The sequence below is a fragment of the Cnephaeus nilssonii genome, assembly GCF_951640355.1.
Source record: "Cnephaeus nilssonii genome assembly, chromosome: 9".
Classification (NCBI taxonomy): domain Eukaryota; kingdom Metazoa; phylum Chordata; class Mammalia; order Chiroptera; family Vespertilionidae; genus Cnephaeus; species Cnephaeus nilssonii.
Genome location: NC_137080.1, coordinates 38,765,849 through 38,791,572, shown reverse-complemented (window position 1 = coordinate 38,791,572; position 25,724 = coordinate 38,765,849). Strand labels below are relative to the sequence as shown.

The 25,724-nt window shown below is 42.6% G+C and overlaps 1 protein-coding gene across 1 annotated transcript in view; it reads left to right on the top strand.

Moving 5' to 3' along the window:
• The first annotated feature begins 4,383 nt into the window (after window positions 1–4,383).
• Window positions 4,384–25,724, top strand: part of SOBP (sine oculis binding protein homolog) — a 160,975-nt gene continuing 139,634 nt past the window's right edge. Inside the window, exons 1-3 of the mRNA XM_079781458.1 lie at window positions 4,384–4,733; window positions 18,057–18,195; window positions 20,084–20,269. Of these exons, the coding sequence (XP_079637584.1) occupies window positions 4,638–4,733; window positions 18,057–18,195; window positions 20,084–20,269 (421 nt within the window). The 5' untranslated portion in view covers window positions 4,384–4,637. The remainder of the gene's footprint in view (window positions 4,734–18,056; window positions 18,196–20,083; window positions 20,270–25,724) is intronic.

Sequence of the window (25,724 nt, the reverse complement as noted above, 5' to 3'; positions counted from 1 at the left end):
CAGAACAGTGCCTGGGATATAATGGGCCCTTAATGCGTGTTTGTTGAATAAAGGAATGAATAAATCATGAATTCCAATTGAGAATCTGATGACAGATCCGAACCCATTCCTTGGGGAAAAATGCTCTTAGTGTTTTATATATGATTTCAGGAGGTTTCAAAGCCCTGCAAGCTTATATAGGGGTTTAAACCCCTGCATTGTAGCTATCCTGTTTCATAATGTTCTTTCTGAAATTGATTTTGAATGTTGTTCTTTGAAATTAGACATGAGTATAAACTTTAAAAGCATGTTTTAGGTGCAATACAACAAACCACAAGCCAATCATTCCTCACTGGTTTTGAATAAAATAGATCCCCGATATTTATATTAATTGATCCTAATGATCATATTTCATTGAATCAGGATGACTTTGTGTTATAAATGTTAATTGCTTACCCATATCCAGCTCTCCTCTCCTTTGGGAAAACTGGAAGGATTAAGCTTCCCAGCCTCCCTAGCCATTGGGCACAGCCATATGACTAACTCTAGGATTGGAGACAGAAGTGACGTCACAGACAGGATGGCGCATTTAGTTGCTGGTGTGAGATTCTCCAGGGCTCTACCTTCTCCTGTAGTAGTGACTGCAGAAGAACATGGTGGTATGGAGGTGCAATGCCATGCCATCACATGAAGGATCCCTGCTCTGGAGAGTTACACAGCAGGCTTTGTGTGAACAAGGATTAGAAACCTTTGTTGTTTTGAGTCCCTGAGATTTTCTGATGATTTGCTTTTACAATATAACCTGACATAACCAAAATATACCACTGGTTGGAAAATGTACTATTATTTTATACTATTGAGGGAAAAGAAGCTGTCATTTATAATTGTAAGAACTCATTATAAGAAGCATCATAGTATCTGAGATGTTAAAATATGAAAAATGTGAACCTGTAATAAAATACAGATTGTTAAAATGAATTCATTAAAACAGATTAGCATAGTGTCAAGAACTCCAAATCTAGAGTTGGACAGAAAGATGGGTTCAAATCTTAATACTTACTAGCTTGTGACTTAGTAACTTAGCCTGTGTAAACCTTATTTTCTTCATATGTGAAGCTGTCTCTTAGGATTCTGTGAATATTAAATGAGATAATGTATAATGAGTTCAGCATAGTAATTATTCCACATATTTTAGTCACATGTTTGGTTGGATCACAACACATTTAAGATCAACATTAATTTCAAACCACATACAGGAAAATCTCTTGGTAAGAGAGAGAGAGAGAGAGAGAGAGAGAGAGAGAGAGAGAGAGAGAGAGAGAGAGAGAGAAAGGAAGAAAGAGAGAGAGAGGGAGAAAATGAGAGTGAGCGAGCTAGTGGGGAGTCTAATGGTAAATCATAGTAGCAAAAGAGTAGCTCTTCTGAGATATGTACGAATGTTCCTATCCACATAATGTTACACTCTTACAGACACTATGACGTTATTGGCCTTATGGTATGTCCAAATTCATAAAGCAACACTTTTTATAATTGATTTCATCTACAGTATATTTGAAGAAACCTGCACCTTGTCACTAACAGGGTATAACAATCATTAGTTCTGAAGTTCATTCTAGACTAAAAGTTTCCTCACATATACTTTATGAGCTTTCATTCTGTCACTGAAGATATGCATTGTGGATTCTAACACAATGTTCTCACATCAGTTTTCTGGAGGATATATGCCTACTATAGGAGAAGTGACCGAAAAAACAGGTGGCTGATTAATATCATTTTTTAAAAATTAAATGCCTGAAACATTGCAGAGTAAGTACTTTTCTTTAAAGGAAGTATAGCTGCCTCTAAATATAACTCTGGGCCACAGTTCACCTTTTCTGTTTATTTTATTCTTAACTTGTGAAACTGTATCTTAGGACATGGGGTATATAACTTGTTATTTGATATGAGCTGAACAACAGTGAATCAATTGTAATGGTTCTGGCACCAAAGGAAATGGAGGGGACTTAAATATGTTTCCAGAAGACAAAAAAGCTTCTCTTTGTGTACAATTTACAATGTATGCTGCAATTTTAGAATATTCAAAAGTCCATAAAAAGTTTTCTCACGACTTCTCATTAACGACCAAGAGGACAAAACAGAGAAAACAAACTCATTCCAACCCACATATTATTTATCAGATTTTTTGATGAAATTCAGACTGAAAACCACCAAAGACCTCCCTGTCTTCTCTCCCTTCCGGTCACAGCATTAGGATGGTATTCCTCACTGGGAAATGCACCCACTCTCACACGCGTGTGTCTTCGCCGGTCCAGGAAGGGGCTGGGGGTGGAGTAGTGTTGGTGCAAACAGGCTTGGGCTCCGCTAGCGTCCTTGTGCACGGGTCGTCTTAGGCTCGCTGTGGGCAACAGCAGGCTTTGAGACCGGGCCAGAGGGCTTGGCTCACCACCTGTGCAGACCTGGGTACGTTCTCGGAAGCTACTGGAAAAAATCTGTCCTAGGGAATGCTGTACCGCAGAGCGCTCCCTAAAATCTCATCAATCCTAGGCTCCTGGCTTTTCGGGTCCTGGATAACCGCCCCAGGATTTTTAACATTTCTCCTGGGAAGAGTTTCTCGCCGACCGGGACCCCGAAGTACACACCCAAATATCTCTGATTTGACGTTTAAGAAACAAAAGAATGCTAAGATGCAAATTAGGCAAAGTAACACCCAGAATGAGCCTCCTTTGACAGGCCCCAAACTGAGATTTTATTGGAAAGCTAACACGTATCCCCCACAACGAATTCATTCTATCTTTTAAGGTAAAAATAATGTGTAATTTTAAGTCCCACCACTGTCATAAGAAACACTCCACAGTAACGAGCCGTGGAACAATGGACACCCCCACATCGCATTGTCAGGTAACTACGAAGTGTCGCGGCGAGGGACAGCGAAGCCCCGGAACGTAGGCGTGTCCTCCGCAGCGTGTGTGGGGTTCAGGGCTGCGCGTCTCCCCGAAGCCCCATCAAACCGTTCATGCCCACGCCTCCACCCAGAGAGGGACACACACAATCCAGGCTTGGCCCTAGAGGGCCGAGGCGGGGGCGCGTGGGCGCAGAAGGAGAGCGAGGCTCGGAGGAGCGGATGCGCGAAGAGAAGTCCAGAGGAAAGAGCGCAACGGGCGGAGTGGGGAGGACCCACCGGGGCGCGGCGCGGCGCGGGCGTCCCGGCTCCCGGGGAGCTCGCGGTTCTACGAGGGTCCCTGCGCTCACAGAAGTGCGCAATTTTGGGGGTTAAACCCAGGGCACCGGGACTGGGTAAAGCTGAGACAAGTGTGTACACACACACACGCACACACACACGCACACACACACACACACACACACACGAGGGAAAAGAAGAAAAAGGAAAAGAGGCTGAATGCCCAGGTGTCCTACTCCTGAGTGGTTGGTTCATTGAGAGGCAAAAGCTTTCTTGCAAGCGCGACCGTGGCCCGCGTCGCGTTGGGGACCAGCCGAGCAGGGCGCAGGACCTCTCCAAAGGGACCTCTCCAAAGGGACCTCCAGCCTCCACGTGCCCCGAGGGTGCCCTAAGGTCCCCCCCCCCCCCCTCCAGGGGGATCCTCTATTCTGGCAGCTGTGGGGAGGTCAGGGCTGTGGGTTCCTGCCCCGGGGCCCCGGCCCCGCCATGGGAGATGGCAAGCTCCGTCGGCCTTGCCCCGGGTTAGGAAGGCGGGTCGCTGGCATGGCGACCTCAGGACCCCACGCCCTCCCACCGCTCAGCCTCCTCCCTTCACCCCCATTCATTTATTTCTCTCCGCAGCTTCTGGTACGGCCACCCCACCCACCGCACGGAGCTTAGGGGAACGCCCGGGGTCGAGGCAGGCCCGGGGGTCGTCGCGCAGAGGTAGCGGCCGCGAGGGGCGCCGCGGAGGAGCCGGGCGGCCGCGAGCAGCCCCCGGAGCCGCGCGGCCACGGCGGACACAGCGGCGGTGGAAGCCACGCCCGCTCGGGAGCTGGGGGCTGTCCTAGGCCCCCCACCTTCCCCTCCCTCCGCCCCTCCCTGCCCTGCTCCCTCCCTCCCTCCCTCCCTCCCCGCTCCGCACGCCGGCCCCCGGCCCGCCCCCCGGCTCGGCTCGCGGGCGGCTCCGGGCTCCGGGGCTGGCGCGCTCTCCCGGGCGCACACACATCCACGCACGCACACCCAGAGCAGCTCTCTCCGCGCCCGGCCCTCGCCCCCCTCGCCCATGCCGACGGACGGAGCGACGGAAGATGGCTGACGACTCCACGGGGCACCGAGGATGCAGCCCGGCGGCGGCGGCGGCGGCCGGAGCGGCGGCGGGAGCGGCGGCGGCAGGGGCAGCGGCGGCGTTGGCGGCGGCGGCGGCGGCAGCGGGAGCAGGAGCGGCGGCGGCGGCATCCCCGAGACTCCTCGAGCCCCCTTCCCCTCTGACAGCCTCTGACGTCCTCCGCCGCTAGGAGAGACCCCGCTTCCCCGGCGCCTGCCTTCCCTCCCCCTCCCAGCCCGGCCCCGCGACACCGCTACCTCCGCCAGCGTTGCCACCATCAGCACCACCTCCACCACCACCACCACCACCACCGCCGCCGCCACCGCCACCGCCACCGCCACCGCCGGCGGCGGCAGCAGCCATTTCATCTCCACAGAAACCAGACACAAAAACATGGCAGAAATGGAGAAAGAAGGGAGACCTCCGGAAAATAAAAGGAGCAGGAAGCCGGCTCACCCCGTGAAAAGGGAGATCAATGAGGAAATGAAGGTATGTTTGGGCTTCGGGGCCGGAGAGGCCGAGCTCTTTCTTCCGCCCGCCCCCCTCGGGCCGCGGTGTGGGTTTGGGGGTGCAGGGGCGCGCTTGTCAGTGTCGGTAGGATGCCCCGAACGCCTCGGCCGCTCCTCCAGGTGCCGAGCGGAGGCCAACTCGCGGGCTGCATCCTCGGGGTTTGCCGACCTCCGGTTTGATGGGGGTGGGGGCGGCCGGGGAACCACAGACCGATTAACCGTGTCCGCCCCGGGCCGGTGCCGGCGCGCTGTAGGGGGAGGCGGCCGGCGGCCCGAGCGGCGGCGGGCGCGGCCAAGAGGCTTTCCCAGCCGGCGGTGCAGTTTGCTCCGCTTCTCGATCCCTCCAAAGTTGGGAGCTGCCGGGCCGAGGCACCCGGGAGCGCTCGATTCCCCCGTCTCCCCGGCTCGTCTCCCCGCCACGCGACCCCGCTTCCCCCCAAGTGGCCGGCGGTGCGGCGTCAAGGGGCTGTCAGTGCCAGGGGGAGTCGCGGCCCGGGCGGCGCGGGGCTGGGTACCGTTCTGACGTGCGGCTCGCCTCGCCCGCCCCTGCCCGCTCCCCTCCCTCCCGCGCCTTTGCACGCTTCACTTCCCGGCGAAGCAGCCGCGGGCCAGCCCCGCTGGAAGATTGCTGTCGGAGGGGCGGCCTGCGGAGAGCCCCTGCCCATTGTTCGCCCAGGCCAGCCCCGGGTCCGCTCGGCGAGGCCGGGCTCCCCGCCAGGCCAGCGGTGCTCCAGAGGTGGCGAGCGCAGCCGCCTGGCGCTCCAGCTGTTCCCGTCGGAGCGATGGCACCAGAGCGAGCACCGCTCAGCCTCCAGACCCTCCTCGGCCCCCCACCCCCTTATTTTCTAGGAAGTTGCAGCTTTTGCCCGGCGAGGGGTTTATTCCGTGATTACAGGAGCCTCTCCTGCTTTGGAAAAGAATATTTTATTTACTTGTTTTTCTTGGAGGTACACACAAGGAGCAGATTTGGGGGGGACCTTAGTCTTAGGTCTCCATCTTCTGCATAGAATCCTTAACACTGCCAACTGGCTTGGTCAGGTTGGTTAAGTTTGTATTTAAAAGACAAACTGAATGAAAGCGGCACGCAACTGAGTTGAATTGATCGCATTTTGATGTTTTCTTCCTTAGAACAAACATATTCTGTGAGAGTGCCTTGTATGAAGCCCACGCTTAGAGAGGGACACATGGGTGATATAGCCTATATGTGCACCCCCGGGAAATTTCCATACAATCCAAATTTTGAACTTAAGGCTCTTATTTTCTGGGTGAGGGACTTAGTGCGTGGAAGTATGAGGTACAGCTTCAGTCCTAAGAGAGTTAAGGAAGATTTGCTTTGGAAATCAGTGCCATTCTTTGGGATGGAAACCACCATTGATTCCAATCATAGTTTAAAAAAGAGAGAGAGAGAGAGAGAGAGAGAGAGAGAGAGAGAGAGAGAGAGAGACCAGTAGGAGTTGTTGTCCTCCAAAGGGGCTGGAATTCAAACCATCTACAATAACCATTCTTCCTCACTTACCCTTCCTGCGTTTCCAGATCACTTTTCCATTTCATTTTAAATTGGGGGTGGAGGAAGAGGAGAGAGGTGAAGTAACCAGGAAATCAGTGTGCACTGGCCCTTTAAAACACTGCCTAATGTGATCTATATGGATGGCAGCTTTTAAGTTTCATAGGTTCTAGAATTACAAATTAGCTAATTTTAATCAAAACATGTGAAATGTTATCCCGGCTGGATATAAAGGCTGACTGTGCTCGATGCTTGGGGCTCGCGTTGTTGACTTTGGCTGCGGGTGCACTCCGTGGTTTGGGAGATAGTTGTCCTTCTACAGTATAACAGATGTTTGTCTGAACTGGTGAGGAAGAAACAAAAACAACATTGTGTGAAGGGAAAAATTACACAGTTTTTAGCCAATGCTACAGGACTAAGTATAGAATTAACCTCTGTGCACAGAATTTCCTTTTTTGAAAATGTTATTTTTCTTTTAAGTCACCACCTCCTATTTGAAGTTTTAATCCTTATTGTTTCAACCTATAGTAGCAGTAAATGAAAAGTTTCAGCCAGCCAATAGTTCAGTTGCCTGTAGCACGGTGTTTCCTCTCTGGTTTGGAACAATGTGTCAGAGACCCCTGGCCGAAATCTTCCGTCATGTCAAAGCACACCATGCCAGGGGGTCCTGAAATCCCATTCCTAGTGGAATTGTTCAGTGGGCATTCCTCTAATATAATAGCACGGAAAGTCCTCATTTTAAAAGTGATTTTTCAAACACAAAAGGTGAAAGGGTTATTTCGAACTCATTAAAATTGTTCCGTTTTTAAGAGTAATAACCATATCAATAAAACCCATCCCCAAACCTCAGGGCGTTGTTACCCCTCCATCTAAAGTGTAGAGGAACATAACAAGTTGGTTGCCCTGTATAAAAATATGTGCAACAAAATGTCACCGAGAACACAATGTGGCCTTGTGCAGCTTCATATCGGTGCCGCTGGAGCTGCCTGGCTGTGTTTGCCTTCATCTGAACGGCTTTCATCTGGACCAGTGTAAACTAAGCCCTGGTAAGTAATCACTGCCCGGCAGAAAGAAAGGAATGTATACAGCTAGCACGGCCTAAGCTGTAAAAACGGAAACTTGAGCCCCCACCAGGATCACATATCAAGGCTTGAAGGTAGGGGAAATGAAAGGGGGAAAGAGGAGAGAGCGAATGGAAAAGTCAGCCTGGGAAGTGGAGGATCAGGAGGAGGCCCCCCTTAGGGAGATTTGGCTCAGGGATTAGGGAGTTTTATCATGGTGTACAGTGACCTACTCAGGTTTCAACACTGGTTGGATCAAGTTGCCTCTCTGCAAGCTGAAAGAAAAAGGACTGGTGTGTATGTGATTTTTTTCCCCCCTTCGGTAATAGAAAGGACATTGGTACAAGTGTCTATTTTAAGTACAGCCAATGCAGGGCACTGGGAATGAGCAACAAAATTACCTCCTCATAGAGACTTCCTTCAAGGTTTCCTAACTGAGATAGTCACAAATTTATTTGAAAACGGCTGGAGAAGACAAACTGGCTGAGGTTTCGCTGACACCAGTAATGGCATTGGGGATTGTCTTCATGTGGCTGGGAGCTAATATTGGTTGCTGTTTCACTAGATCAGATATTGAGTTACATTTTCCTTATCACTGGTTTAATGTACATGGCAGTTGTAACAAATTTAAATTTGATACAATATAATTTTGTGTGTGAGAAGTACATGACTTGGCATAGCTAGCTTATAGTGTAACTTTAGTGACAATATCTTCAAGCAGAAATGTTTGTCTCATTATGACCTTTACAATGACTCTTTTATCTTTCCTTTTCTTCTTCCTCCCTTCCTCCTGGGTTTTTTAATCGATTAAAAAGACTCATTACTTTACTATACGTGCAATTAGTATGCCTTATTTAATTAGTGGCCAACAAAGGAAATTTGAAAAAAAAAATGTAATCTATCTTTTGACTACTTTTGGTTTCAAAATTGAATATTGTGATTGTATCTAATGTAATATGTCTTCGTTATGCTGTCAACTCATGAGTATCATAATACATGCATGTAAGGAGGGAATTCTGACATACGGAAGGGTTAATTTGTTTTGGGAGTTCATCCAGGGCATGGTCGTTTTAATATAAAAACTAGTTTGTATTATTGGATGTGTAAATGCATATAGATGCGTAAGTGTAGGTAGAGTTCACTTAAAGGTATGTATTTTGTGCACATAGGTCTTAGGGAACATAATCAGTGGTTATCAAACAGTAATGCAACTAGAAAATCTATACTATGAGTAAAGATAATGAGTTGGATTTTTACCTTTTAAAACTCTTTGGCAAAACCAACATGATTAGATCAAGCACTCTGCCCTGGGAACTTGCCTAAACAAACCATAATTAATGCATTTACAATGCTTGGCTACTTTGTCAATTGCTAAACTACAAGATAATCTGTGTTAAATGTCTAGGGTCTTCTTTTTTGCTGAAAGAAGTTTTCTGTCTACAAATATTCTCAGTAAGTAATTTGTACCTAAAATTATGCGTCAGCCCTGATGCCTACAGTTAGAGTCAGTCACATCTGTTAGAGTTTAGTAGTAAACTCGCCACAAGATTTTTCTAGTTTGGTTTCTGATGGCCTCCATTTGGCATTAAAAATGAACTGTGTCAGTTGCGTAGATGATAAAACAAGTTGCAGAGCTGAGCTGGTGAGTGCAGTGAGATGAATAGCTTGGCTTTATGAAAATAAAAGGGAGAAATCAGAGTATGGATTAGAAAAGTTAGCATGGGTTGAAATCAGTTCATTATTAAAACATGTATATTTTAGGTTTTGCTGTTGAAACGCCATCCTGGTGTCAGACCCGGTAAGTCTCAGGAACCTAGAAAGTGGGCTCAGGACCAGATCCCACTGGGGCATTCACAAATGATGCCACACCTCTCCGCCTCAGGTGTGCCATGTGGACTGACATTAGTCCCCAGTCCTTGCCCCTTGGGAGCTGGGATAGGATGTTCCTGAGCCCACCAGCCCTGTTCTCGGCAGTGCTTTCCGTCTTCCAGCTCAATGCTCCAGTCCTGAGCCCCTGGGCGATGGTCCCAGAAGGGCACGAGAGCTGTGAGTTCTGCTCTGTTCAACTGGAGGTTTTCTGAAGAGTCTCCATCTGTGAACCTGTGAGTATGATGTGTGGTGAGAGAGATTCTCCAAGCCTCATACAGCTCGCAGGTTCCAGAGACGAGGAAATGGAAAGGAACCACTCCACTTCCTCCCAAATCTGAAATAAACATTTGAACTAGAAGAAAATGAGTCTGACAGACTCATTCCCTTCTGCGTTTCCTGCCTCTGTGCTTGCCAAGCACCGCTCTGAGAAGCCAAGCCCTACTCTCCTTGTGTGAAAGACAGACTTACAGAAACCAAGAGGCAACAGAGTTTTTAAAGGAAAGTAAAAAAAAAAAACACAAAACAAAACAAAAAACACCCAAAAAACAAAAAAAACACAAACCAACAGAGCCTCAAAAAGCATAAATATCAGTGAGCGCAAGTGACTATCTGAAAAAAGGGGAGTTCTAGGGAACTATAATGTCTTGTCAGGGGGACCAGACTTTTTATATCTTCTAAGGAAGAGTTCTTTTTATTAAGTCTTTTTACTTCTTCTGAAAAATATTATTGGAAGTAGTAGAAGGTGGGTCAAATAAAAATCTCTGAAGTCTAAAACTTCCTCTTGCGGGATGGGAAGTCAGCCACAGCTGCACTCTCGAGCTAATAAGATTATTGAATATTTTCCTAAAATGAGAAAAAACTAGAGTACTTTGTTTTTGCTGGTGCCAGTTGAAACATGTAAACAGACATGAAAGCCTGGGGCGAGTGAGATTTTGATATATTTTGGGATCCGTGGACGGATGGGTGTTAATATCTCTTGTGTAACCAGAGGGCTGTGGAACTCGGTCCTGCTTGAGGACCAGAGGCTTTGGCTCAGTCAGGAGAACAATGTAACAGGTCTTGGCGATTTTTAGGGCAGTTCTGAGCTGTGACAGGACACAGCTGCACACAGCTGCACACCTGCCATGCCTGCCACAATATTAGCCCGAGGGCTGCTATTCCCAATTTCACAGCATTTGTTTGACCTTCCTGGGATAATTGATGTCCTGGCCAAAGATTAAAAAGTGAGGACATAAGTGTCTGCTCTGTGTTACAAGAAGACAGCAAAACAACATGGATTTTATATGTGGAAGCACACAAGTTTGGTTTCATATGCCAGTTACCATATACAGCCATCCAATTCAGACTGGATCAGTAGGACAACCAGACTTTCTCTCCAGGCCTGCTGGAGGCTGGGGTGAGATTCTAGTGTTGTGATGTGTCCTCTGCTCGTAAAACTGCATTGTAATAACTGTGTTGTGGCTGAGAACAATGCTGCAAAGTGACCCAAGTGGAGCGCAGTGGCCATCTTCAAAGGATTTCAAGCTAAAATGGTGCAGTTCAGGTAAAACCAGCAGGGCTCAGTGGGTAGAGTCTGCATCAGGAATGCAGACCTGGCTGCTCTCGTTATTTCATGCATGTGCATGACCCTCTAAGGGTCATCTGTGCAGAGTGGCTGGTCCTTAGGATACCATCTGATCTAGTGGGATCATGAATGTGGAACTACTTTGTAATCTCTAATGGGCTCTTCCAATATTTCTTTTCCACTGTTTAAATTTTACCTCCCACCTTCTTGGCAGAACCATAAAATAAAATCCATCCACTTGATCTGTATTAACAGAGATGATTTAGATTCAGCCCTAGACCAGACCTGGGTATAGAGCGAGGTGCTGCCTTCTAATCAAGTTCAATGCCTACTTTCTACAAAAGACATGGTCTCTCTCTTTTGCAGATTCTTTCCCCATCTCCTGTTTGAGTCTCAATGAGTGAGTCCAATGATTCTTAATAGAAATCTACCTCAGAAGTTAGTACACATGGAGGTAAAAGGGGAGGTAAAATGTTTTCCATAAACAACCATAATTCTATTGTTAATAACCTTAACTAGTGAGATATTCACATTTTTCCCACCTTGTAAAATTGTTCAGGATTGGGGTTTCCTTTTCCTTTGAAAGTATTTCTCATATGCTCCACTTTCTTGGATGATGTATGTCAGAATATTTTGAAGTTAAGTAATATAGCTGGCAGATCCTCTATTGTCATTAAGATTGTGAATTTGGCTGGCATGGTTGTCTATGAGAAGACTGTTAATTTTTAATTAAAACTATTTTTATTTTTACAAAAATAATACACAGACATGACAGAAATAGTAAAATAAGCAATACAAATAAGTAAAAAAAAAAAACACCTATAATTTTCCCACCCAGACACAATTACTGTCAACATTTTGATGTACATCTTTTCATGCCCCTTTTCTATGTATAATATATAGTTTCTTTTAAAAAACAAAATAGTCTTATGGTGTACTAACCTTCCTTTTAAAACTGAATATATTGTTAATATTTTTTATGGCAGTAAAAGTTTATCTACAGAATATATTTTACTAATAAAATAGTATTCCATGACTAAGCTGTAATTTATTTAACCAAATTATTATTGTTTGGCATTATAGTATGCTTCTAAGAAAAATAACACTGAGATAAATGTTCCTGAACATTGCATATTTTCATACTTATTTCCTTAGACTAGGTTCTATAATGACTAGACATAATATTCCTGAATCAAGGGGTATGTACATTTTGAAGACTTTTAATGCATAGAGACAAATTACCTTTTTCAAATGTTGTATCAACTTCAATTCCCAATACTAGGAGAGTGTTCATTAACACTGGCTATTATAAATTTTTAATGTGCAAATATTTATTTTTAGAATCAGTTTTTAAAAATTTTGTTTGATCATTTCTCTGCACTTATACATTTTTAAAATATTTGTGAATGCATTCAAATGGATTAGCACATTTCTTGAGTACATTCTAAATGCCAGGCATGGTGCTAGGTGAGGCATAAAATGAAATAAAAGGTTTTTGCCCTCAAGTAACTTTTAGTGTATTTGGGATAGATGACATCTCTTATTAGAACTGGAAGTTGGGCCCTGGCTGGGTGGTTCAGTTGATTGGAATGTCGTCCCCATAACACCAAAAGGTTGTGGGTTCGATTCCTGGTCAGGGCACATACACAAGTTGTAAGTTCGAACCCCCATGAGGATGCCCACAGGAGGCAAGTGAATGATCTAAAAATTGATGAAAACATATACTCAGGTGAGGATTAAAAATAAAAAGAACTGGAAGTTGCAGGGAAAATGGGAATTATGTTTGTGGGGAGAAGAAGGACATGGCGTTTTCTTTATTTCAATGAGTCATTGGGAGCTCTTTGTAAGCTTTCTGCTCTCTTGGGTAGGATAGGATACAAAGTTGAAAACACATTGACATTCAGTTATGCAAGGCCTGGGATGAAAGAAATCAGTGGTACTTATGTATATTTTAAAATCTGCTTGCTGTTTTAAAAATAAAATCATTAGTCCTTTTGGAAGACCTTGAAATACTTGTGCTTCAGAGGTATTTTGAGAATTTGTAATAATTGTTATTTTCAAAGTGCCTTGAAGCCAACTCTTTATTGGTAAAATGTTCAATTGAAAATCGTTAGATTGAACTTGCAGTACTTCCAGTTGAATAACGACAGTGTCTAATTAATGTCCTGGGGATTCAGTTCTGATAAAAATAAAGTTTGCCAGTATATAAAGAACTCAGAGGAATGGAGAAATAGTAAAATTTCCTGCCTTTCCACCATCTTTCTGTGATTTTTTTTTTTTTAAATTTTAGGAAGAGATTATGCTTTCAGACTAAATGTTAGGGTTGTCTTCTTACCTTAGGAGTCCTGGTGGTGAGAGAGAGACTGTAAAGGGTGAGGGAGAGGTACGGGAGTAAGAGGCGTGCAAAGCAATTAGAGTCAGATGTGATGTCAAAAATTGTCAAGTGAGAAGGTTAAATTTTAATTATAAAATTTGAGCACCCCCATTTCAACAGTACAAATAATTAAGGAGAGTAGGGCCCAATGATAAAATCTGAAAGAAAGTGAAGTTTTAACAGAGGTAGACGTGCCCTGGCTTGAAAGCTGTATATATGTGATATTGACATCCTATGGGATGAATGCTTTGCAATTCTTTGGTCCAAGAAGGTAGCTTCTTTGAGATTGCTGACACATTGGACCTTACAGAAGTTATAACAGAAAGAGACCTGGTATAAGGACCTGTATTTTCATGCTGACTCTCCTGGGTGATCTCTCATGCCTGTCATTTACCTTCTGGATGCTTTCATTTCTGTTGTAAAATGAGGATGTTACATAGGTTCACCAAAAGTTTATTGTGGAAATCAAATACCTAATTCATAGGGTTATTGAAAGGAACAGGAGACTTTTAAAGGATGTGGAAACACTATAAAGTGCTATAAGAGTGTTAGACATTATCATTATAATTATAGTGACCTATTTTCCAAACCCAAATTGGACCACATGGTATGAGAGAGGATTTTTGTGCCACTTCCAAGGGCGAGAGGCAGTCTGCAAAATGTGATTCAGATGCCAGGATATTGAAATTTCTGGCACATTTTGATGGTTTATGGGAGCAATGATAAAATATCTGAAATAGTGGCTGTTCAGTAAAATTTATGATGTGTGATCACTATAATTATATTTCTTTGCAAAAGGTATTTCATTTCTCATATAAGCAGAAGTTCGTTGGTTTAACAAAATCTCAGAGCCTGGAAAGACTTTCAGAGACTCTACTTCAGTTTCCTATTCTAAGTCTCCAGAGCAAATGGTGGGTGAAGATTAAGGGGGAAGCAAATTTTATAGTCTCCCTTAGTACAGTAGCTTCTCTTATTATTGAACATCCTTACCTCAGAATCTCTGTACTTTAACTGTTAACACCTTTATTTTTCACCTTAAAAAAACACATAACTGACATGGCCTTATGTAGGAAAAGAATAATTCTTTTAATAGAACATTTTTTTTTTATAAAAGATAACAATACAAAAAATGTTGGAAAAATGCCTGTTGGAACTCTATGGCAGAAGGGCTTAAACCCCTTATGGGCCATAAACATTAAATTCATTTCTCCTAGAATATGTTATGTTTCTTGGATGATAACTACAAAAGTATATTTCATTTCCTTTGGTTTAGCACTATAATGAGTCCATATGATATCTGGCATCAAATTCTACCTAGAAATTAAAAATGTTAAGTTGTTTATTCCTTGGGGTTCTTTGCTTTCCTTCTTTCCTTCCTTCTTTCCTTCTTTCCTTCCTTCCTTCCTTCCTTCCTTCCTTCCTTCCTTCCTTCCTTCCTTCCTTCCTTCCTTCCTTCCTTCCTTCCTTCCTTCCTTCCTTCCTTCCTTCCTTCCTTCTTTCTTTCTTTCTTTCTTTCTTTCTTTCTTTCTTTCTTTCTTTCTTTCTTTCTTCTTCTTCTTCTTCTTCTTCTTCTTCTTCTTCTTCTTCTTCTTCTTCTTCTTCTTCTTCTTCTTTCAATATAGAGAGAGAAACATAATTTGTTGTTCCACTTACTTATGCATTCATTGGTTGATTTTTGTATATACCCTGAATAGGGATCAAACCCACAACTTTGGCTTATTGGGATGATGCTCTAACCAACTGTAGGACATGTCTTAATTGATTTTTAGAGAGAAAGGGAGGGAGGGAGGGAGGGAGAGAGGGAGGGAGGGAGGGAGGGAGGGAGGGAGAGAGAGAGAGAGAGAGAGAGAGAGAGAGAGAGAGAGAGAGATGAGAGAGAAACATCAATCGGTTGCCTCCTGTACATGTCTGACCCAGGGTCAAACTGGAAACCCAGGTAGGTGCCCTGGGTTTTGAACCCACAACATTTTGGTGTATGGGACAATGCTCCAACCAATTGAGCCACCTGGCCAGGCAGGGCCGCTTTCTTAATACAACAGTGTATAAGTCAGAGGTAATAGTCTATTTCTTGTGCTTACACTAAAAGGAAACTTTGGTGTTTGTTTTCCTCTTCTTTCAATGAAAGTCTTGTTCCTCCTGTCACGAAAGGTTTGAGATTTATGGCTTGAGGCTTTCTAAACCTTTTGTTTTCTACTTTTGAAATCATATATTGAAACATGAAGGAGTTTATTTTCTTTTCAATGACAAGAAAGGGAATGTTTTAGAGTGTATTTCCACTGATATTTATAGTAACTTGAATATCATGGAATAGATCAAGTTCATATTGATTCATGAAGTGTCTGAGTTTTCAGCACAAACCATAAACTAAGAGATGCAGTTACGATGCCCAAATAATATGAATTTGGTGTTAATAATCCAGTTGAAATTTTAGTTTTTATCTAAATGTGTGGAACTTCTGGATTTCATCCCTGGGATTGGTTCTGAAAGAATGAATGGATTTGCAGCTCAACTAAAACAGACACATCTATATGCTGACTGGGAGGTTGCTCCATGAATTATGCATCTGTAGCCTTTGTGTCACTTCAGAGGTTCGACAGAACTGGAGAGAGAGGTGCCCAGATTCAAATGGTCTAAAAAATTGGATATGGTGGCCAGGAGTTACTATGCAGAAGATTTTCTGTCTTGGCACGGTTCTCTGAGAGATTGGGGCAAGTAGCCCATAGACCAATAGGATGGCTTGAACTTGGCTTTTAAAACGGTTGAAGTTGTTTTTTTGATGCAAGGTGTAATCCTTATCCTTGGAGATTTCTGCTGCCAGACCACTGATGGAGGACCTCGGTTTGTGTGCGTAGGGACTGTCATTCTTCAGTCCAGGCACTGAGCTCAGTGAAAGAAATTGGGTGTTAGGGGAGACTGATGCCTCATTAAAGAGATCATTTTTGATTGAGCAGAGCGGCATTTAGCTGAGTCCTCCTCAGTGGTATTCCAGAAGTTGCTGAGCTTATTATACATATCGATCATATCATCTTTGTGCATTCATGAAAGGAATGTCTATTTAATGTGGACATGACCAGCCATCAGCGAGAATAAATGCCTCACTAGAGCTTGATATGGATGACTGTTGGCCTCACGGATGGTAACCCTGAATCAATCTGGCTAGATTTTTTTTAATTGCTTGTGCACTGTGCCATCACAGGTTGACCCCGTTGGAGCTCTAAGCTTAAGTGAGTACTAAAGCAAAAAATCTAGCATCCTTTGGGTAGTTTGAAATGCCAGGTTTGTTTTTGTGGAGTCAGTAGTGTAATATCATTTTTTAAAAATAATGCAACCTCTGCTGAAATCTAGTTGTGAAATTTAGGAGAACATGGAACTCCCACGTTGAGCCTGTGAGCACTTTGGTTTAACCTGGGTTCTTTGTTTCAGGTATATAAATTATACATCCCAGTGTAATGCAGAAATGACAGCTTCTAGGGAGAATGAGAAATGACTTTGAAAAGATAGAGAAGGTTAGAATATACAGATTTCTAGCTCAGACTAGAAGGCTCAGGCTGCCTTGTCATATAGAGATGCTTTTAAAAATTCATTCAATAAACATTTATTAAGCTCTTACTCTGTAATGTAGATTCCTTCTTTTTATTTAAAAATTTTCCAGCTTTATTGAGTTATAATTGACACATAACTGTGCAAGTTTAAGGTGTACAGGGGTTGGTTTGATACATTTATGTATTTCAAAATTATTACCACTATAACATTAGCTACTACCTCCATCTGTCACATAGTTTAACATTTCTTTTTGTGGTCAGAACATGTAAGATCTACTCTCTTAGCAACATTCAAGGATGTGATACAGTATTATTAGTTATAATCATTATGCTGTAAATTATATCTCCAAACTTTTAAATCTTATAACTGGAAGTTTGTACCCAATTAACCAATATCTCTCTATTTCCCTGGATAGAGATTCTTTAAGGCCCACAGAAACATTAAGATAATTAACAAACACAGCCTCACATTTTGCTTCCAGATCTAGCAGTTGATAAATTCATAAAACATAGTCACCTGATATAAAGGCTTTAAATCTGTCCAAGTAGATTCATTATTTTCACAGTTTGATAGCTATAATAACAACAGCACCTTATATTTAGATATTAATTTATAGCTCAGAAAGTTTTCATACGTTATCCAAAATTTGGGTGGGCTGGAAACGTTAAAGTTATTTGGTACTTTTATATTACACGTCAAAAGACAATCACAGTGTCCTTTGATTTCATGGAGGAAGAATCTGTCACTAATGAAATTGATAAAGCAAATTCTGCATTTATTTTTAAAGAATACTCTTGAAAAGGGAAAGTAAAAAAGGGAAACCCTTGTCACTCAGTGTTACTATTAATAAATTTTTTCTTCATTCATTAAAATAAAGGGAGAACCTTGTAGCCTATTTAGCTTTCTGTGTGGTAGTGTCCAATTAAATCATTTCTTTGCTGAGGTCTTGCTTTATCTGAAATGAATTAGAAAGCAATTCTAACTTACATTAATCCGAGCCACAAAAGGTTAATTAGTTGTTTTCATTTTCAAAAAAATTTTTTCGCTGTTTTTGTGCTATACCTTTCAATATTTCTGTATTAGTGTGGTATAGGTATAGACTTTGCAGAGGAAGATGCTAAAATTGTGTTTCTGTTTGTAAGCAAAACTAATACCTTTTCTCTTATTATCTTTAAATTTCAAATGTCTGAAGGCCCGCCATAATTTGACGTGTCATCCTGAGATTTAAATGCATTACAGTTTTGAACAGGAGTTGAAAAATGAACATGCCCCTAGGGGAGGTGGGTGGAGGCTGGTAGAAAGCGGGTGGTGCAAATGGAATTTGATTTATGCATTCTTTTCAAATAGTTATTGATTTTATAAACAAGTAGCTTATGCTTCTCTTTCAGAACTTTGCAGAAAACACCATGAATGAACTCCTTGGCTGGTATGGCTATGATAAGGTTGAATTGAAAGATGGCGAAGATATTGAATTCAGGAGCTACCCTACAGATGGAGAGAGCCGGCAGCACATTTCTGTTCTCAAAGGTAATGACATTTAATGTGCCTGTGTTCATGCCAAGAAGGATTAACTATCTCAACTTGCCAGAATTGAGCTGCTTTGGGACTCATTTTGTTGATTATGCCAATGGTTGATTTACACGCACATCCCCAGTGGTGTTTTCCCATAAGCAGAATTCCACGGAATATAAGAGCACAACATAAAACAAAGGTAGACACAGCTTGATCTCCTTCCAGCAACGGGAGAACTAGCTAGACAAGGGCTAGGGACCTTGAGTGCTCTAGTCCTGCCCACAAATGTATAGAAAGGGCTAATGTTTGCTAACTTCTGCTTTTCTAAGCCCTTTGATATATGAATTGTTGGAGACTGGTGCTTTCTGTGACGTGAAATGCTAGGTTTAGATTTTCAGATGCAAGAGAGTATCATGGTTACTTTGGTAATTCCCCCGACCCCCCTTTTGTTGGTGGGAATTCTAAAGAAAAGCCCTATTTCTGTTTCATGTTTGAGGTTTTTACCCTTCCCACATCCCCAACACCTGTGGGTGGGGTAGGTAGAGGAGTAAGAACGTAGTAGATGGTTGGATCCTGTATTATTCTATAAGAAGTTCCTTAAAGCCCAACCAAAGAGTGGAAATTAGAGGCTTGACAGAGTTGAATTAACACTGATTCTGCTGGTGGTAGCAGAACCAGATGTCTCATCATGAGGGAGCTTAGAACCATCGGGAGGTGTTGTATGGATACTGAAATTATGAACCTACCGTATTTTCCGGCGTATAAGACTACTGGGCGTATAGAAGATTTTCCTGGGTTAAAAAGTCATCTTATACACCGGAAAATACGGTAAATTTGGAAGGAATGTCCAAGAAAGAAGAGGAATATGTGAAGAAGCAATTTGAGGAACTTTAATAAAATGTGGGTAAAACTAATTGTGTGTTGTCATTGGCAATTTGATTAGTATTTGCATTGCTTTCCGAGTCTATTGGCATAAACTACCTGTTCATGCATTTTGTTTCCAGTCTCTAAAATAGCACTTTTCCTTCTTATATGCCAAGCCACGAACTATAAATGAGCTGTCCTGCAGGCATGTGGAATTGAATGTACGTGACAAATTTTATGTTAAGCTTGCTATGAAATTGTACACATCATGTTATGGCAATAGTACCAATTTCACTTGTAAATGAAAAATACGAGTTATGAGTCCATATTCTATAAACTAATAGCTCATAAAATACTTGGTCTAGGTAATAACCTTTCCCTCTGTGGAACTGTGTACCAGGATATGTGACTAAAGGGACTAAGTTGTTTTCTATGGTTAAGATGTTTGTTTGTTTGTTTGTTTGTTTTAAATGATTGACATGCAAAGATAAAATTCACAAAGTTCATGTTATTGTAAGTTTTCTTTATTTTCATTTTTAATTGATATTAATGGGTTAATTTAATGGGTCTACCCTGTGCAACAACAGTTTTGTTCCTAATCATTTGTTTCTTTTCTTTTGATTATATTATGGACCAAGTTTATAATACACTGGGACTTAGTTACAGTGCTGGGTGGGTGGGGCACTTTTTCAGCTTTCCTCCGCTAGACAGAGAGCGATGCCTGCTATACATCACTTTGTACATGGAAAAGGTTAATTGCCTCTCAATTTTCTATGGGCTTTTACAGTGCTAAAATTCATCATCATGATGCAATTGGGATGTTAGCTATCATAGCGGGGCAAATTATAAAGGAGCCCGTTGGAAATTTATGGCAACAAGCCTGAACAGGTCCTGGATGGTTTGTAGAGTTCTGGTAAAGTGTTTAAAGGTTTGCTAGGAAAATGTGTTTTGCTACATAGCTATTTTACTCGAGAAAATGTGGTCATAAGGGAAATAAAGTTCTTTTGTCGTGTTGAATGCGATTTCTTTTCTTTTACAGAAAATTCCTTGCCAAAACCAAAATTACCCGAGGACAGTGTTATTTCACCATACAATATAAGCACAGGCTATTCAGGGCTTGCCACAGGAAATGGACTCAGTGACTCACCTGCAGGGTCAAAGGATCATGGCAACGTGCCCATTATTGTACCTTTAATTCCACCACCTTTCATAAAGCCACCAGCAGGTAAGTCATTACTGGGGTTTCCAACAATAATGACTCATAGAAAGTTGTTTCAACTATCTTAAAAATAATGATCAAGCTCGAGTTAATTTTGGAAAAGACTTTTAGAAACTTTGTAGATAAGAAATGTGAATGCATGCATTCTTTAAAGTAGGATTGCTATTTTAAGCAAACTCTCCAATCTATTGCTTAGGCTGTAAACTTTCAACCTATCATAATTTTTTTTTCTGCCACTGGCTACAAAAACGTATTTTCCTTCTCTGAAATCATCTGTTTGAAGTAAAAAGGGATAAAATTATTTTTAAAATAAGATCTATACTGACTGGTTAGCAAGAAAAGAAGCAAGCATGGTTGGTAGTGCCTTGAGGGCCAGGTCTGCTGTATGGGGTTCTAAAGGAATGGGCAGTTTTGGAAAGCTCTCAAAGACCTCTCTAGGAATTAGAAAGAACTCTATGGCAGAGATGGGTAATCTAGGCTGTTTCTTAAGTGGGTTTGGAAGAAGGAACTTTGAAGAACAAGTGAAATGGCTTTTTGCAAGACCCATTTTGCATAGGCCAACTGGAAAGAAGAGGGGTGACTAATTTTATAAAGGTAAGGTTCATGCTTGAATGGATGTCCAGCGGCTTAGGTGAGTGATGATGGCGATGAGGGTATCATTAAGGCAGTGTGACTCAGTGAAAAGAACACAGCTTTCAGATTTAGGCAGCGGGGGTTCAAATTTAAGCTTCGTCACTTACCAGCTTTGTGAACATGGACAAATCACGTAAACTCTCTTCTTCTCAGTTTCCCCATCTGTAAAATGGGGATCGTGGTTCCGTGCCAGGGGATTTGCTGTGTCCCTGAGCTGAGAAAATGTATGCAAAGCTCCTTAACATGGTGCCTGCCAAACAAAAGCCATTTAATTTTTTCCTTTTTTCAGTTTCAGTCGGCCCTAGAGTTATCATGCACATAATTTGTGCATGAAAGGTGTGCATCCAAATGCAAATTCCCTCCTAAGATTTATTTGAGCAAAAGCAAACAGCTTTAGAAATTAGCATAGCTGAGGCTAACATGCGTTTGGCATGCCAAAAAACCTGCCCTGGAGTTTCCTGCTGAGCCAGCCACGTGGAATTCAAGCACACAGCTCCTATTTAATTCTAATTCCACATCAGATCAGGAAATAAATATGCAAAGGGATAGAGGCCAAAAACTGAGCCTTGGAAGTCTTAGACGTTGGAACTCTGAGGAATTACAAGCCAGAGTAACCCAACACCAGTGGTTTTATGCTGTCTTCCATGCGACTCCAAGGCGCTCATCTGTTCAGAGCAAAATGTAGGGAAGGACATGTTTAATTTTCTGTATCTGCTCTCAACCTGACTCGATCCTACTCCTGGGCTCTATAGGAAAAGACAAAGATACAGAAAGGTTCTCTGCTTTCAAGGACCTTACCCTATTCGTTCCTAAGCAGAAATGTCCAGGAGAGATGAATTTTCATTTAGTCATATTATCTAATTCAGGGATTAGCAAACTTTTTCTGCATAGGGTCAGGTAGAAATTTGGGCTTTGGAGTTGTACTGTCCCTATCACCACTGCTGAACTCTGCTGTGGTCGCAGGAGAGCGGCCATGGATGATACATAAACAGATGGTCATGGCTGGGTTCCAATAAAACTTTATATTAAAAAAGGCAGTGAGCAGGATTTGGCCAGGGACATAGTTTGGTAACCCTTACATTAGGGCAAGGTTGGTAAAAGTCTCATGATAACTGGAAAGTGAATAGCGTTTCTAAGAGTCAGGCCGTGAGCGTTGCCAAGGTCCTCTGTGGAATAGCATAAGGGACAGTAACAAGGGCCGGGAAATAGTGGGGTCTTCAGGGTATGTGGTGAGCTCTGACACGTAGTGGGTGCTCCACCAACATTTGTTGAGTAAATGAATACTATTCAAGTTCCTGTTGCCCACATATGAGACAGCACAGGCTACTTTGTTGTTGAATGAGCCCCAACCTGTCTGACCTTGACCATAGTCTCTCCGACAGTTATGTGAGTAATTCCCTGTGGATAAGTAAAGCCCACAACTTATCCAAAGACTTCTGTCTCGTTAACCGTTTCAATTCTTTCTTTTGCTAAAACTTGTACCAGAGTTGTTATTCAGGGTAATAGAGCCGAGGCACTCTCACTGAGAGTTTTACAGCCATCTGTAGGTTAACCTGGCATTCCTGAGGGGGAACTAAGAGATGGTAGATTGTCTAGAAGCCACAGGCTCCTCGATAATCAGCCCCTGAATAGTTTAGGGTTGACGGTATCATGCAAGTGTCCACCTCTCAGGAGAGGACAGATGGGGATCCTAGGTATGCTTTGGATTCCTGGAGAGAAAACAATGATTAGCGTTCGAATTATTGTTGTACTGTGAACTGACCATGTGAGAATGTTAATAATAGTACCTATGTTTGTATTCAATCCTCTACAGTGTATGAAACTCATTGATACTTGCTATTTTATTTAACTTGATCTTTACAGTAACCCTGGGAATTAGCATGTTTGATAGTACTACATAAAAAACTGAAGCTCAGATTGGTTAAATGGCTTTATCAAGGCCACGTGATTTCTAAGTACTTGAGCCAAGACTAGTACTAAGGTCTTCTGACTCCTAATCCAATACTTTATAACACAGAGTTGCACTTCTAGCAAGAATACTTACTAATTTGCTACTTCCCCAGTGACAGGGGATACAATTTATTCCTGCAAAAGGCTATTTTTTTTTTTTAAAGTCCACATCTTTTGGAAGACCCGATGAGTTCTCTCACCCTGAGAATCCGTGGTTCTGTGAACTGGGGTGACGTAGTAGGGGTAAAACCCCGTTTTGGTGTGAAAGTGATTGCCATCCTGAGGCAAGCTGCTGCTTCTCGGAGGTACCAGAGGGCTCGGTCTGGTCGGGCGCTGGTTCCAGGCATGTTTCATGTACTCTGGCTGACCACTGGCCCTCGTCCACGTTTGGCAGGCTGTGGGCCCAGTGGAATACTCGTGATTGGGAACACGGTGATACCACATGCTCTTGGATTTCCCCTCTCCCTTTGCACAGCTGCGTACAGAAGTGTGGGTGTAGCTTACTTCTGTGCCTGGGGATCTGCTTTTCTGTTCCTGCCCCCTTTTTCTTTAGAGAAGGGGAACTCCCTGTGCTTTGGGGACCCTCCTTTGGCCACACGTGTTTGCATCCGATTTCACCCGATTTCTGAGGCTAAGCTGCCCTTCCCCACTCAGAGACAGAATTTGGCCCTTGGCATTGGGTTTGTGACATCACAGTTGTTACTATGGTAATAGACTTGTTATAAACACAGGGTAATAGCCCCGATTTTGCTTTTTTTTTTTTTTCTTTTTTCTCCTCTCCAAGCAGTGAAGGGAATCATCATAATCCTTAAATAAGAATCATAGGCTTTTTTGCAGACTCTAGGAGGTAGACAGAATAAGGCTTTGCCACACAGAGCAGTCATTAAAAAAAACACTGTTATAAGAATCATATTAGAAAATAATTGAAAGTATTAACCGACGCCTTCTTTTTATGCAAAGATTCGTTTATTCCTTTAGTTTGAATGAATATGAAAACCTCATTCTTTGCTAATTTTAAAAATCACAGCATGAGCGTAGTCTGAAGTGGCAGACTGCCGATCAGCAAGAGTTTTGAAAGATAACTCAGGTTAATGATATCGCGACCTCGCTGCAATTCTTCTCATATTAGAGATTTCAATCTGAACCCAACCCTTTGGGACTTCATTCAAAGAGAACTGTGCTAGGGAAGGACTTTTCTGCACGAACCGAGTTATAGTGACTCTCCATCAAAATACTAGGCCGGCCCTGCTCCCCTGCAAGTGTGACTATTGAAGTAAAGACATTCAAAATAAGGTCTTTGCTGCTTTACCAGTGAAATAGCGCTCGGCTCCATTGATCTGCCATCAGTCCTCTGCTGTGGTTGGGCAGGTTTGGGTCTCCCCACCGCGTCTACCTCTGGTCAAAGTAACCAGCTGGGACTCGAAGGAGGATTTTTATATCTCAATCTCAGACTTGCCCTACAACAGCATTTTTGCTCCCAAGAATTAAATAAAAATCAATAAAACCATCAGAGCCATTATTTTCCTTTTCCCGAGGAAAAGATGAAATGCAGCAACTTTCTAATGAAAGTTTTACCGAGCTCCGCTGCAGAAAACAGTGTATCTAGGAAACGACATTTTAGATCTGAGTCTTTGGACAGGTTTTCCCAGAGGCTTACAAGTTGCCTGTTGTAAGCCCAGACTCCCTCTAAGTCCCTGATTACTTTTAAATGAAATGAAATGTGAAAGAAGGAGGGACTGTATTTCTCTGGATGCATTTATGTGGCAGTTTTAAATAAAATGTCTTTGACTTTAAATGGCAAGTGATCATATTCTTATCCCCTACCATGTTCCTATGTGTGAGGTGAAGGGCAGGGCCCACACAGGACATGCAGGTTTGTGTGGAGGGAGATGAGATCAAGCCCCTGAGACCGGCTTGATTTCCTGTGTGCAGGAGCGTCTTGCCTTTCTTTGAAAACAATGACCATTTCCTGTCCTCCAGGATAGTTTGCTCTCGGTGAGCGTTCCAAATATGTGTTCAGGCATGGTCATGGAAATATGATATATTTTTTCAGGCAAATCTTGAAATTCTTAAGGGGTTATAGGAACGGGACTCTAAGGAACCATTAGCTTAGCTGAGAATGTGGAAACATTCACGTGACCTGCTAAGCTCTATGTATAAAGCTGAGTAACCCACAGTTAATAAGCATGTTACTTTTTGGCTCTTATAATTCTTACATGGAGTCATACTTGCAGGGAAATGGGAATCAGAATGTGGTTTGCATTATGATCATTATTTATTTTATCTGTTATTCAATATTCTTGGGGCTTGCATATGCATGCTGTATTCCAAGTAGCCATTGAGAAAACAGGATTTAATCAAAATTGCTTTGCCACTTATTTGTGTGTCCAACTTTTAAAATATGATTATTAAATAAAATTACCTTGAGTTAATGGGATTTGGATGACTTACTATTTATGTAGCAGATACATTTCTCAAAGAAGAGGTTCACTGAACCCTCAGATTTGGAGTTTTCCAAGTCATTTAGGACAAAAACAGGAGGAATGATGGTGAATGGCAGGACCAGAGTAGTTAATAACAGTAATGATATAATCTCATCACAGCTAATATTTTTTGAGCACTTATTATGAGGCAGTTGTTGTTTAAACAGATTATCTCATTTGACTTTTTTTTTTTTTTTAACAACTCTGTGTGGGTGCTGTTATTAACTTTGTTTTACATCTGAGGAAACTGAGACCCAGAAAAGCTAAGCAACGTACCGGAGGTCACACAGGTAATAAGTGGCAGAGCTGATATGTGAACCTAGGCATGATGTCTCCTTAACCCACACTTATAACCACCAGGTTATCCAAATACTATGTCAGTCTCCCAGTCCCTT